Genomic DNA, 15,252 nt, shown 5'->3' on the forward strand with positions numbered 1-15,252 from the left:
ACAGTGCAGCCTTTCCCCTTATTTTATATCCTTGATATGTTTTGGGGTTTGGGCTTTACATGTAAAGTAAGAAAAAGTTGATGCATGTTTTAACTTTTGCAGCTGGTCTGCATGAAAGCAGCATGATTAGGTGTTTCTGGTCAATATTTAAAATGTAATTAGTCCTGAAGTCTTCTCAGCACTGCACAGAGTGCCAGGACTCAGCTTTGCATATGAGCCTAGTGCTTCTGTAGCTTCCAGACATCAAGTTTAGGCAACTAGAGGTTCTTGCACAAGGCTGTGAGGTGTTCAAACATTCCCTGGTGTTTCAAGGGGTTTGTAGAGATCTAGCACACAGTGTCAAATTCATAAAGCCTTAAAATTAAGAGTACTTCTATCTTTTTTCTCGTTAGCCTTTCATGCAACTAACACAGTATCACTGCTTAGAAGTTAACAGATGATACAAGTGGAAAACTGAGGTCAGTATCCCAAGAGACCTGGACTAGAGGATGGTAAAAATCATGTGGAGATGCAGCTAAATATAGATTAATGCTGAGAACATTCCTGGATACTTGGGTTTGAAAGGCTGCCACAGCCTCTGCAGTACTGTGAAGTTATGACTCTTTGCTCTGAAATGGTCTCGTTGATCTAAGTTTAGCGGGGCACCCACTTACTGGCTGAGTGCCCTTGGTTTGTGGTGGCAACCATGAAATTCTCAGCTTTCTCTTTGGCAGGTTCACGAACCTACTACTTAGGTGTGGTTTGTGTTGGTGTGACTCTAGGAAAGACGGTGTGCAAAGATAGGAAGAGATCAGGAAGGACACTTTGAGTGGAGACCATCACACGCTGCATCTGCTCTTGCTGTTCCCCAGACTGTGGAAGCTTCAGCTGCAGACGAGGGGCAGAACTGCTCCTGGCCTAAAGCTGCTGGTCTGATATGTTCTAATCCCAGCTGAAAAACTGATTTTGACTCTCTTCACATCCATTTTCTGTTACTCAAGTCTCAGTGAGACACTGAACTCTTCCTGATGTGCAACATTCCTCTCCAGTTCAGGACAGCTGTGCAGTTGTTTACTAATGATCTTAAACCGACCCTCCAGATACAAACATCTCAGCTGTTGGCACTATTCTTAGTGTCAGCCACTGTTCTTTTGTGCTTTGAAGTCTGTGTGTTGCTTTCCCCCGTGACTGCTTAACATTTGGAGCTTGAGAGAGGTGTGACAAGTGGCTCTGGATACCAGCACAGTATCCAGTGGGATATAGAGGTGGGTCTGTGTATTTATGCACAAACTCAAGGAAGCAGCAGTACAACCAGCCTGAAACTTTTTCCCACAAGTTACTTCCTCCAACAGCCCCTGGGTATATGAATTGGATGAGCTGCAAGAGGGAACCATTAGATGCTAAAGTGACTATAGTCAAAACAACTTAATTATCTTTTAAAGCTGTCTCTCGAATTCATGTGGAATTCAGAGCACTGCTCTAATCTCACTGGAGATTTCCCTTTTTCATCCCAAAATAAACACATGCTTCTGCAGTAATCCAAGTAGCTGCCCAATGCAGTCACACAGGGACTCTGGCCTTGCTCACAGCAGTCTCTGTTAGGGTCTAATGCTGGAAAGCATTGAAGTTGCCTGAGCAATGACATACCTTACCCCATCCCAGCAAAGCCCTGCCATGCACCTCTGCATCGGCCCACTGCTCCCTGTGTTGGCTGTGACAGGGGCTGTCCTCATGACCCCTTGCAGAGCAGCTGTTAAGCTACAGTTTGGCACAACTTTTGGAGGATCCCTGAGAATCGCAGGTCATGCAGTGTTCCGTCATTAGTCATGCTTTGTGACCACTTGCAGTATTGTTAACGGTTTCTTTAGTATCCTGGAACAGAAAGCAATAAAAAAAAACCAACCTATCTGCTATAGGACAATGACTCTTTATGATTAGATTAGATTAGTAAGTGGGGGAGGGAAAAGCTCTAACTGCTTTGGGGTCACTGCCTTGCAGGGCTGTGCCTGAGTGCCTTGAGGCCAAGTTGTAAATGCCCCATGTGATGAGTGTTCATGCATTTCACGTGCTCCCCTGCTAAAACAGCCTTTCCCACTACTCAGTGGGCCGCTGCAGTCTGTCCTGGGTGTCTCATTTATCAGTGCCTGTACTTAAGGAACGCCAGAAGGAGGAAAACATATGTTGTCAAAGTACCTGTACATGGCTTTTGCATGTGTGCTCTACTCCAGCTCGATCCTGATCTATAACCATCCATGGATGACTGTCCCAGACTTCAGCTTCTGGGGGCTGGCTCTCCTCTGTTCTCTGTGAGGGGTCTCTGCTGAGTCAGCCTGAGACCACACCTCCCAAACCCAGCAGTGAGAATGAACTCTGGTCTGCTGCTGCTGCTGCTGGAAGGAAGGTTTCCCCCCACCCACCCCCGACTTTGGCTTCTCTAGGCATGTTCTAGCCTGACTTTGTTCTTGGTATCTGAGTGTCACCCAAGGTGTATTGTGCTGAAGTGGGTGTCGCTGGAGGAGCAAAGAGATTGGACTTCAGGAAGCTGGAAACCATCATCTCTCTCCTGCTGTGGATGATACCCATGATTTTTCTGTGTTTGCTCTTTTCTGTCCTTTAATAAAAAATTCTGCCCTCGTGTGAGATGCTACTGATGCTTCTCAGTATTGACTAAAATGGTATTTCTGTGAATGTGAATTTCTGGAATATACCACACCTCAGTTCAGGGGGTGACAGGAAAAGCGAGGCAGGGTGTAACTGTGCACATCAAACTCCTGCTGAACATACACTGGTTTTGTGTCCATGTCCTTGGGTGGGCAGAAAACAGCTCAAAGCAGGATTTTCAAACATGTTTGTGCCCAGGAGAGCTTTGTTATGAAAAGAACCCAAGTGGGCTGAAGGAAGACTTCCCGGGGTTGCAAGTGACCAGCTACTCCTGTTTTCTCCTGTGGCCCCTAGTTTGGTGCTTTTATTAGTGCACTGACAGCTAGTGAAGGTTAAAATGCTTGTGGAGGGGTCTGAGCATGCATTAACTGTGAAAGCTGAAACATTTGAAGCTGGTCAGAGCCTTATAGGAGATGAGGAGGGTGATGACAAAAGCTGCTCCATTACACATGTAGTTGGAGGTTCCTAGGAAAACTGCTGCCACTGTAATAAATCTGATTCTTTGGACCTGGGAGAAAATGCCAGCGTAGCCAGGACCTCTGCTGTGTTCTTGGGACAGCTGTGCTGGTGGAGGCAGATGTGTTCTTGTTGAGACCTGGCACGGGAAAGAAAGTGTCACCCCTTCCACAGATGAGAAGAGGCTTTACCAGCTGCCTTGGCACTAGAAGATGTGCCTTGCAGTCCTGAGTGACTAAGCTGTAATGAGTTTTACTGGGTTGAAGCAGGGACTGAACATGAATAAGTGTGGTCTGGGCTTCCATGAAGGAAACAGAACTATCAGAAAGGATTAGATCGAGGTGCTGGTGTCTGCCTGGCCTCGGCAGGCACACCAAGACCTTTGTCCTGCTGTATCTCCTTTGTTATTGTGAAGGTTTGAAATGCTGTCACATGGTAACTCCTCTTGCAGGGCTGAATCCTTCGACAGCAAGATTTAGGTGGTGTCTGTAGGTGAAGTGCTGTAGGTGAGCAAGGCCAGTTGATGCCTCCTTAGGGGCCTTGGCATTTGGACTGTAGACCATGCATGTCCCCAGACTTCCCTGAAGAATGAGGAAACAAGCAAATTAAGGGGTATAAATGAAATGAGAGCCGTGCTTTGCTCTCTGGCAGTGGGTTGTCTTTCCTGGGAGCATGAGTCTGAAGCATAGTTGCACATGTGAAGAGGGTCAGATTTTGGCAGCTCTCTCCAAACCTGGCTGTGGCTTTCATGCTGAGCTCATCTGAGAGGGCATGGATGAGTTTGATGTGACTCCAGTAAGCTGCTCTGAAGACCTGCAAGCAGACGGGCTCCAGGTACTTTTCCTCACTTCCTTCTTGTGCAGTTGACTTTGGCCAGGCTCCTTTTAAGTTGCAAATATCTTGTGGAAAGTGATATCTGTGGTAAGCTGGGGATAGGAAGGAGGTGTGCTGACGTACTGTGCAATGACCATATTTCCTTACCTATCCCTTCACTGTGGGCTGAGTTGAAGTAGCAAATTTGGTCTCACCCTGTGTTGTTGTCTTGCTTTGGTGAGAGTAGTGCTGCCTATGGTCTTTCCTTAAAGCTACCATGTCACACTAGGGAAACTTGCATGTTTGAGGGCAGGTGGTGGAGCTGGGAAAGGATCTTCTGTATCCTTTTTCTGGCACACCTCATGGAGATGCATCTGTGTTAGGGTGCAGATGCTTGTATTTACCAGGAACCAGCTGCTTACTGCAAGGGACTGACCTCAGTTCTCATAAACAGGCCCTTCTTGCTGTCCTGGAGATTGCAATCATCTCCATGGTGAGAGCTGCACAAACAGGAGGGAAGATAATGACCTCGTGGATTAAAGGGCAAAAGGAGGTTTCCTAGTACCTGAAGCTTGTGCTGATTGCCCTGGTTCTAGATTGAACCAGGGAAGGTAGGCTGCAAACACAGAAGGGCTCTCTGTAAAAATCACAGGGCCAGGAGGTGCATTACTCAGCCTGGCAGTGTGGAGAGAATAGAGCAGTGCCTGTTTGAGGAACTAAGGTGTGGATTTGATTTGTTCATGGACGTGCCCTTTGAGCATAGTTGAGAGGCAGTAAGCCCATCTCATAAAAACTACTGAAGTCTGCCTTTGACTGGTTCTGCTTGGCTACCTTTGATGTGGTAAAAGGGAAACAGGGCTGTACTATGTCCTCCGTGTTAGCTCGGAAATACAGAGACCTGCAGCATCCCAGTGCCTGTCTGGCAAACATCAACTGAGCCTTGCAATCCCTGCCCTCACCCCAGTCCCAGGGTGCTGGCCTTAAGTTCCCTTTCTTCAGTACATGTGGGAAGCCTGACCCTCAGCAGAGCTCCAGCTTCAGACTTGCACAGCTCCTTCTGCCGTTCTAGTTCAGTCCTGATCTCCTTTGTTTTGGAGCAGCTCCTGCCAAGGAGCTTCTTCAGGTCTTTTCCATCATCTGAATTTTTAGAGTCAGAACTAGCAGTGAGAGCAAGGGAGTGTAAAATGCTGAATACTCTGCTCTTCCAGCATCTGTGCCTCTTCCCTTTGCTGCTGAGGAACATTTGCAAAGGCAACTTCTGCTGACTGAAAAAACCCCCTCATCTCACTTGACATCTCTGGGCTCCTCAGCGCCCGAGAAACATGGACATACTGGAGAGAAGGGCCACGAAGGGCTTGTGTTGGTGGAACTTGTGACAAGTGTGGTGATTCCAGACTGAATGTCCCATTGCTGCAGTGCCAAAGGCTGAACCTGCTGATCCTGAACAACATAAGCAGAGAACTTGGTTAGTGATGTCATAACTTGGGCTAATGCAAAGAAGTTTGTACCTTTGGTGGTAGAGGTGTGAAAAACGTCGTGTGAGGGTGCGAACGAAGGTTGTGCCAGCCCTGTTGTTTTTGGAAGGGAGCAGGGCTGCAGAAACGTGACCCTTCCTGCTTTCTCTTGGCAAGATGACTGGCACAGATAGCTTGGGCTACCTGCACATTCCTCCTTGCTGGTGTCCTACCATGTACACCTTTGCACGTGCTCTCTGCAGAGCACAGCAATGTGAGGAGAGCAGTGGGAATGCTGGAAGGACAAATGTTCCCAGCTACCTTGTGGGAGGGCGTGGGAAAGCTGAAGCCAGGCTCCTCTTGGAGATGTGTGGGGTTAGGATGAGAGACAGTAGACCAATGACCATGGGGGAAGGTTAGGAAAAGACTTTTCATTTGAGTGTGGTCAGACACTGAAGCAGAGCCCTGGGGAGGTTGTGAGATTATATCTTTGCAAATATCTCAAAGTTCATCTGGACAAGGCCCTGAGCAGCTGGAGCTGGCCAGGCTCAGAGCAGGGTATTGGGCCAGAGACCTCCAGAAGTCCCTTCCAATCTAATACTCTTTGATGGTAGGTGGGTGATGCCCAGATGGTGTGGTTCAGCTGTGGCATAAATCACAGCCTGGGATTATGCTTGACTGCCTTCTCCTAGGCTGGCATGGTAAACACACACTGAGGAGGTGCCTTACTATTTCTTTTTTGGGGAGGGTGCATCTTTCTGGGGACATTCATGGGAAGATGATGTGTGTGTGGTGCTGGGTTTTGCATTATTTCTGTTGTTTCAGTCTTCCTCTTTCTTCCTCTTCCAGGTACAGCTACATGATTGACAATGTCATTCTGCTGATCACTGGGACTCTGCACCAGCGTTCGATCTCCGAGCTGGTGCCCAAGTGCCATCCTCTGGGAAGTTTCGAGCAGATGGAAGCTGTGAACATTGCTCAGACGCCTGCGGAGCTCTACAATGCAATCCTGGTGGACACTCCCCTGGGTGAGTGGGGCCCATCAGAATACCTCTCAGCTGTGTGTGGTGGAACAGATGTCCCTTTCTCCCCCGGTCTAACTGGCTCCAGCTAAGCCTAAGTTGTGCTCCAGGAAGACAAAGCGGTGGGAAATGCACAGCTGTGGCTGTACTGCCTGTGGTGGCTGGGCTTGAGTTCAGGTTTAGGCCTGTCCTATGCCAGTTTTTCCTCTGGAGGACCAGCTAGCTCTCTGTAGCCTTCAATCAGTGTCCAGGCCAGCACCCTGGTAGTGCAGACTGCTGGAGAGTTTGGTTTGTGTGAGCCAGACCTTGAGCTTCCTTAGTGAAGGGCTGTCAGGTCTTCTGCTGGAATGATTCACTTGGTTTCCAGCACTTTTAGTTGGACCATTGGGTAATTTCTTTAGGCAATTTTTTTAGATATTTACAGAGATCTGCACATGCCCAGTCTTGTTCTGAGACTACTAAAATTAGCGCTAGTTAAATGAAAGCTCTTTATACGAAAAAAAACCCAAACCAAAACAACCACAGCAAAACAAAGAAATCTCCAAAAGCCTTTTAAAACTCGTTGTGTAGCAGGATCCTTCACTGAGGTATTCTGTCTCAGACTGAGGTAAGCTGTTTCAGGGCCATGGGCTTGTTCAGGAGGCACATAATGCTAAAACCAAGTGTCTTGTGAACAGCAAGTCAAACAGATATTCTCTAAAGATAGAAGGTGTAGGAATTGGTTCTGGAGAAAATATGGTAGTCTTTTAGCAGTAGTAGGGGAGGTAGTCACAGGTGACTTGCAAGTTTAGTCTATGTGGGCAAAAATGTAATGAGATGTGCCTGAGTCAGTGATTAATCATTCTTTTGGGGTTGCTAGAAGGAACAAAACACTCTAAGTCATCATATTGTCTTTGATAGAAATCGTTGGTTTTGGAACTGAAAGTGCTTTTGCAAATGCTCTTTGTAATCATAGGGGCAAGTGAAGTAGTTGTCATGGAAAAATGACTTGTGCCCAGGAAAGGAGGGAAGACATGTCTCAAGAGATCTGGGTTGCAAGGCAGGGCAACAGCGCAGCAGGAGAACTGAGCCCACTGTAGGGATGATATGTGGGAAGAAAATCCTCCTCATAAGTAAGTGGGAACCTTCCCATTTTGGCAGTAAGATAGAACAGAGTATTTCAGAGATACTAGCTCTCAGAGACCTTAAAGCTTCCAGCAGTGCATGGAGTGAAAATGCCCTGTGTCAGTGGGGAGGTGGTTCTGGAGAATCCCGCTGGCAGTCGAGGGTCTTCGCCTCTTACATTCGTGTACTTGTACAGGAGTCAGTTTTGCCTGTTTCTGCCCTGGCTGGGCTGACTTCTTCTCCAGACCTTTGCCCTGGCCGTGCCCTTGGGGCTGTGTACCAACCAGTGTGGCATTTCTTCAACAGGGGAACATGGGGAGTAGCTGTGTTGCCTAAACAAGCAGGCATGCAGGCTCCAGTTGTTTAACTTGCACTCTTTCCAGTGACCACACGCAAGGAAACAGCAGCTCTATCTCCTAAAAGTACTTGAGTAGCTACGTGGCTTGGTGGGAATGCCTAACCCCAAATGGCTTTCAAAGGTTAGCAGGGCAAAATAAGACTTGCTGTAAGCCTAATTTGGGATATTAGAGGGCCAAGAACTGAAATAGCTGTGTACTCATTCCTCTGCTACTCTGAAGTAGCCACTGCTTAGCGATCCAGGCTGGCCAGCGGGTCCTGCCGTAAAAACCAGTCCTGGCACGCTCTGTTTGCATTTTTGCCAACTGTCAGGCCCCCAGCTACGTGGCACTGGGCTCTGGTGCTGTTGCAGAGGAACCTCTGCAGGGGTTTAAGCCCTGTGCAGGACCCTCCAGACCCACAGTGCAGCTGCTGTCCCTGCCAGGCAGCTCATGCTCTGGCAGTGGCTCAGGCCAGAGGTGTGAGCCTGTGTTGCACCGGTCAGTTCTCAGCATGAGCGCGGTGTCCGGTACCCACAGCTGGACTGTGTCAGCTGAGACAGATCAGATTGCTCTTTGTAGCAAATTCAGCAAAGTTGGTTGCTGAGTGAGAGTTAAAGAAGTCATAAAGTCCCGCCGCTGGGTTTTATTGTACCACTTGCTTGGAAGCAAGAGCATGACAGCGTTACATTACACTGAGACATCTTCATCTGCAGCTTGCAGCATCCTGTGTTCAGTCTGAAATATGTGTTCTTTAGGTGGCAACAACTTCTCCAGCTCCCTCCCAGAGGTACTCTGGCAAAGTATGTAGGGCTGAGCATCCTACCAAATCCTACTAATTCGTCCTGTCTCCTGTTGCTACCTTCCAGCTAGAAAATAAAAGCCCTCGGAAGAGGTGGAAAATATGGCCAATAGACCTGACCAGGAGAAACAACTCCTGATTCCAGCCATGGAGTGTCGTGGGCGGTGGCATCCCCATGCCTCCTCAATCCCACTGAAATATTGGAGAAAGGGGGAGAATCATCAGTTCCTCAGGACTCGGTGGCTGCTGTCTCACGGGGGCTTAAACGCTCCTGCCATGCTGCAGCAGGCAGTTTGAAGCTGCCTTGTCACCTCCAAGCCCCTGCCCAAACTGGGAACAGTTTGGTGTTTGCTTATTTTCCAATGCAGACTGCTCTGTCACTGATGCTGGGGCCCAGAGCTGAGAATTTCTGCTGGGAGTAGGCTGTTAACCAAACCATAGGACTAAGGGGTCAGCAAAGATTTTCATGTGAGAACTCCAGAAATTGTTATGGCTTAGGGAACCATGGTGGAGCCTGAGGTTTTGAGTCATGGCAGTTTGGTGACTGCTGAAGGTAAGGGTCAGGCCTAGGAGGGACAAGCTGAACACAGGGTATGCTTCTGCCTGGTACTGTTGAGGAGTCTGGAAGGTGCTGAGCATGGGTCTGGTTAGGGCAGTGCTAACTCTGTTTGTGGCTCTGTTTCAGCTGCTTTCTTCCAAGACTGCATATCTGAACAGGACCTGGATGAAATGAACATTGAAATCATTCGAAACACGCTGTATAAGGTAAATGAGTCTCTGGGAAGGGAAAGAGATGTTAACTTCCCTGTTTATTCCTGGCGTGACTATAGCTCTGTCTTGGGTCAGGAGCTCCAACCTAGGCTGCCTTTCTCCAGCCAAAGCCAAGAGGGTGTTTTTCTTTTGGAGTAGACGTAAAAATAATTTTGCTTTCTCACTATTTTTCTCCCTGGAGTGTTGATTAAACATGGCCAGGAACTAGTTGCATCCACTGGAAAGTAAAGACAGTGCTTTGGAGGGGCCTGACATCCAATCACACGGCTCTGCTGAGGCAGGGCACCAGGACTAGGCAGAGTGGGGGTTTTTTTGGAACTCTCAAGAGTCCGTGCAGGAGATTTTGCCTTTGACTGAATCTGCTCAGGGCCCTGGCAGGCAGGAGAACTCACTACATGAGTTTAGACGTGTCATTAACTGCATTTGTAATGACTACATCTTAGGCTTGGTTGAAGGACTCCCAGGGGCTTGGCTCCCTGTCTTGAGCCCTCTCCGAAGACCCTCCAACAGTCTGCTCAAGCCTTGCATGGCTGTGCTTGGGGTTAGGTGCTCTTGGTAGAGGAGTGTAAAAGGTGCAAGCTGGGGGGGCAGACTATTGGCACAGGGATGTGGAGGGGCTAAGGATCTCCTTGTCCTGAGCTGTCATCTCCTCTACAGGCCCCATCTGGTTTTATCAGGCAGTGTCAAAGCATGTGTTTATGTGCAGGCTGTGGCTATCGCTCCATCTCGACTCTCTGGATCAAGGGGGGGATGCAGATTGTATCTGTCAACCTTGTTTTGGCTGGTCACAGCCAGCCTGCAGTCAGTGTGACCTCTGTTTTCCAAGGAAGCCGTGGCCTGTTTGGAGAGGCAGAGAGCAGGTCAGGCGTGAAGGGAAGAAGGCAAAGGGAGGGGAGAAGGAGTGGCATGTCAGCAGTCATGCCCAGCTGCCTGTGGCCTCTGGCATGTACTGGCCTTTGCTGTAACGGGGAGGGATGGCTGTGTGCATAAACACCCCCAGCCATGCAGGGCACAGGTCTGCCTGTTGAGGTGAGGCAGGAGGGGAAAGACAGGGAGCAGACCAAGCACAGGGAAAACAGGTTGGGAGGGAGGGGGGGGGCATCTCCTTGGTCTCAGCTGCCACGTCCTTTCCCATCTCCTTTTTTTATGCTGCTTTTCATTCTGCTCTTCCTACCCCCAAATAGAAGCATAAGTGCCTGGTATCCCTTGGTGTGTGCTGGGACTGGTTCTTGCTAAAGAGCAGCCCCTGGGGAACACAGGGGCTCCATCCGTAACAAATCACAGGGTTGCAGGGGTGGAAAAGGTGACTGCTGCTTACAGGCTCTCACTTGAAGCCACCTCTCTCCCCAAGGACTGGAAAATATGTAACACAATGCAAATGAGGGAAATAAAATCAGGTGTGGAATCTGCAGAGAGCTGCTCCAAGGAACAGGCGGGTGCCTGGGATGGATGCCTTTGTCCGTGAGGAGTTGGCATGGGAAGGGGAAATGCTGCCTCCCAGGCATGCTGGAGGTTTTTTGAAGGAATCTCTGAGTGTGTTGACAGAAGGTTTGAGCAGGATTTAGAGGAGGAAAGCCATTACAAAGGTTTCTTGTTAGCAGTGGCAAGTGAGAAGGTTCTCAATGGAAATATGGTTAAGATGAGGAGCAGAGGGTGAAAGTGGTCAGTGCTTAGTGCAGAGGGTGGTCAGCAGCCGAGTCCTACAGTGAAGGTGTCCTGGCATTGTTATCTTCAGTGCTTATTCCCTCTGTTCCACCTCTTCAGTGGATATGTTGAAGTGAAACTGGCTGACTGTTAGCCTTTTTCTGATGACCTTCTTGTAGGAACCAGCTGAAGGAGCTTTGTGACAGGGCAATAAAATAAAGCAGGAGAATAACTGTGGATAAATGTGGAGTGATGTATGGGAGAGGCAAGGAGGTAATCCTAACTGTGCTTGTACAGCAAGGGTCTCCTTGTTCCTTCCTACTACTAAATGGAATCCTGGGTAGTGATTGACCTAAGCAAGTGTCTCTCTACAAGGTAACATGTTCCTAACAGTAGAAAAGAACTGCACAAATATCACTGTGCTGCTGCATCCATCTGTAACATTTTGACATGGACACTGTCTCGTTCGTCTCATCTCCAAGTATGAACAGCAGAATAGGAGAAGGTGCTAAGGAGGACTCATTTAAAGGCTTGGGTATGATGACTTCTGTATGGAAAACTACAAAAAGAAAGGCTAGGATTTCTCACCTGGAAAAGGAAGGATTCCCAGCTGTGGTGGTATCCACAAATAATGTTGGAAGAATCAATGGGGATGGACAGGCCACAGGTCTTCCTATAAGCTGGATTTGACAACAAATGAGGCTGGCAGGAGGCAGGGGGGGCGGTTCATGGAAGTGAAAGTCTATTAAGGATCATTAAATGCAAAGAAACCCCCATTCCTGGGATAAGGGCTTGAGGACACCAGAGAGTTTCTGTAAGTTGCTGTCACTGGGAGGGCACCCAGTGTGGCTGTTTTCCTGTGTTTCCAAGGTGTCTCTGGTACTGGATCCTCATTCACTGCTGCATATCTGAGTACACCTGGTTTTGCTTCTAAAGCAAAGTGTGTGTGAACTCTGATAAGGGCAAAGGTAGTAACTGAACCTCTTATCCACGTTCCCTCTCCCATCAGCCTCAAACAAAGTCCATTATCCATGTCCTCATTCCTGTGGTAACTGCAGGCCAATGCTCTACTCCACCTGAGCAGTGGCGAGTGCTGGAGAGGATGTTTCTTTGATGTGTGATGCTCACCCCAGTACTCTCCTCTTGCACTGTGTGGTTACAAATATTTACAGAACACAGTAATCCAGGTGCTTTCCTAGTCCTGAGGGTGTCCAACACGTGCATTCTTGGTCCGTCTTCGGTCCAGGAGTTGTTGTGACAAAGCAGAGATTTGTGATGTCTCAGCATCATTTTATTCCATCCCTTTGAAGAGACTGGTTGCAGCTCTCTGCCCAGGGAAGTGCTTTATCACACCATCACTTCTTCTGAGAACGTTATTGCTGAACGGTACTTTTAGCCATGCACAGCCTTCCTAGGCTCCCCCTGGGACACAGAGTCATCTTCCAGCTGGATCACAGTACATCTCCACAAAGGATTACGTTTCCTGGAGGCAACGTTGCTGTCCCTGGCCTTATGTTTTCTGCAGTGCTCCAGTTGGGATGGAGACCAAGAGGCCGCAGTGTGAAAAGAGAATTAGAGGGGATGGCTGGTTTCTTTCACAGATGTCCCGTCTCATCCCTTGACTCTGCTTACACAGCGGTACTTTCTGAGTGTAGGTCTTGCAGCTATGGTTGTGTGGCTTGGCACGTTTGTGGAGGCCAGAGCAGGGTCAGGAAACCACGTGAGACTTCAGTAAATGAGTTAGATGATTCAAAGGAGAAAAATAGGCTTTAGCCTTGCTGCCCGGGGATCTTGCCCACAGTAAGCTCATGCAGTCACTCGAAGGAACCCAACCACAACCCGTCATGTCTGCAGCTCCTGGGGAAGCACTGTCCTTGTGTGGGCAAGTTCACACGGGGTCAGAGTTCCTGTGCTGTGTTAGAGAGCATCTGGGATCCTCCCTGCTTGCTTCCTGTCCTCTGCTGAAGGGCCCTGTGGGGCAGTAGATGAAGCTGTGTAGCAGAGTGCTCACCTGCCCTCTCTCTTCCAGGCTTACCTGGAGTCCTTCTACAAGTTCTGCAAGACGCTGGGAGGCACCACAGCAGATGCCATGTGCCCAATCCTGGAGGTAGGTCTGGAGACTCCCATAGCTGGCATGGTATTGTAGTGATGTTCACTGCTTTCTGTTCAGGCCCAGCTTGCCTGCCAGCATTAAGGATGCTCAAGATACTCTTCAGCAACCCCATGCCCACTCTGCCTGCTCACTGGGAGACCTGGGGAACACTCTCTGCACATAACTTTGGTTCCCCAGTCCTGATCTTGCCGGCTGTTGACACATTTGTTGCCTTTGTGGCAAGATCTTCATCCTCTCACATGGATAACGAGCAGGAGAGCAACCAGAGCTGTTCAGGGCACAGCAGGTCTCCATGCCAAAGCTTGCTGTGGGATGTTCAGGACTCAGGAGCAGTAGGTGAAACACACTCCTGGACTTGGGCAGGATTTGGCTTGTGCCTGGGATGGGGATTTCCTCACCTGCCTGCTCCCCAGGCATCATCTACTGGGCATACTGGGATCCTGCACATGTAGCCTGCCCTGGCTGAGCACTGGAGAGCTGTGCACATCCTGGCAGGCTCCTCATGCTGCCCTCTGACGTGGCTCTGTGCAGAGCAGCTGTGGTATCTGCTGGCCTCTGGTAAGGATACTGCATCCCAAGGTGAATCTCTCTCTCTTGCCCCACAGTTTGAAGCTGACAGGAGGGCCTTCATTATCACCATCAACTCCTTTGGTACTGAGCTGTCCAAGGAGGACCGAGCCAAGCTGTTCCCACACTGTGGCAAGCTCTACCCCGAGGGCCTGGCTCAGTTGGCCAGGGCAGATGACTACGAGCAAGTCAAAAACGTTGCTGACTACTACCCTGTGAGTGCTCTGGGGTGGGGACCATGGGGACTGGTACAAGGACCTGCTCTGGGTCAGAGCTTCTCAGGGATCTGGGGGAACTTGTGGATTGACAGCCTGGGGAGAGGGGTGCCTGTTTTCTGCTGTTGCTGTTGGTCCTGTGCTCTGCTTGACCAAGTCGGACTTGGCTTTCCTGGGATGCTGTTGGCTTGTCAGTCGTGGTTGTCATTCCAGTGGTGATTGGGAGACTGTGCCCTGTCCTGGGGTGTGGGGACTGCCCTCACCACCAAACCCTTGAGGTGTTAGTGTGGCAGCAATGACAGGCTCTCCTTGCCTGGTTTGGGAGTGGAAATGTGTCTTCAGTAAGAAGTGGCGTGCCCCATCTCCAGGCCTCAGCTCTGCTCCAGTCGCAGGGGAGATGCTGACCTGGGAGCACACACTTGGATGTGTCTGTGTTCCTCAAACTGCTCTTGTGCAGGCTGGGGACCTGTTTGGGGTCAGTGTCCCTTCTTGAGCAGCCAGGGCATGCGCCAGTGTGTGTGGGCACAGGAGCCTGGCCAAGCACTCCAGTTTGTACATGGAGGGGGCTGTACCTGATGCCCCTTCCTGCAGGCTCTAAGCGACGATATGGCTTCTTCAAAGGACTCTTGGCTTCTCTGTCCTCTGCTGACTTGACAGGGTAGCCTGTCTGACACAGGGGGCCCCCAAGTGCTGCTGGGCTTGGGTATGGGATATATCCTCATGTAATGCCTTCCTGCAGGAGTACAAGCTGCTCTTTGAAGGGGCTGGCAGCAACCCTGGGGACAAAACCCTTGAAGACCGGTTCTTTGAGCACGAGGTGAGTGACACCCGAGACGTTTCTTGGCATGTGCCCTTTGCAGAGCTCAGGGTGGCAGCAAGCTGGTGTGCTGCCCTGTTAGCAGTGCTGTGGATGAACATGGTTTGGGGGAAGGAAAAACATACTGCTCCTGCACGGGAATGGGGGCCCAGCATGCTCGGAACGTTTTCTCACCCAGACAGATTAGAGCACATTTGGGACTGCTTGTGGATATTTGGTCCATCGATAATAAAACCAGAGTGTAACTACATGGGAAAGGAAGATTTTCACGGTACCTGAGGGTATAAATATTTTCCCCTTCAATGTCTGAGCCTGTCCTGAGCCCTGTGCTGTAGGCTGGAGCTGTCCTGAGGACCTAGAGAGATGCAGAGCAGGATACCTGTGCTGAGCCTTCCAGCCTGCTGGGAAGTCATGGGCCCTCCCAAGCAGGTCCACACTTACATTGACCAGCTCCTCCCATCTGAGGTGGACAAGTGACATCTCCTCCTTTGGGCTTTCC

At 49.6% G+C, this 15,252-nt stretch overlaps 1 protein-coding gene across 1 annotated transcript in view; it reads left to right on the plus strand.

Annotated features, from left to right (window-relative positions):
* ATP6V0D1 (ATPase H+ transporting V0 subunit d1) overlaps positions 1–15,252 on the plus strand; it is a 34,096-nt gene that overhangs the window by 17,463 nt on the left and 1,381 nt on the right. The window contains exons 3-7 of the mRNA XM_017824310.1: positions 6,213–6,391; positions 9,312–9,391; positions 13,071–13,148; positions 13,760–13,936; positions 14,676–14,753. Coding sequence (XP_017679799.1) covers positions 6,213–6,391; positions 9,312–9,391; positions 13,071–13,148; positions 13,760–13,936; positions 14,676–14,753 — 592 coding nt within the window. The remainder of the gene's footprint in view (positions 1–6,212; positions 6,392–9,311; positions 9,392–13,070; positions 13,149–13,759; positions 13,937–14,675; positions 14,754–15,252) is intronic.

Source organism: Lepidothrix coronata, unplaced genomic scaffold (assembly GCF_001604755.1).
Source record: "Lepidothrix coronata isolate B3197 unplaced genomic scaffold, Lepidothrix_coronata-1.0 Scaffold110, whole genome shotgun sequence".
NCBI classification, from domain to species: domain Eukaryota; kingdom Metazoa; phylum Chordata; class Aves; order Passeriformes; family Pipridae; genus Lepidothrix; species Lepidothrix coronata.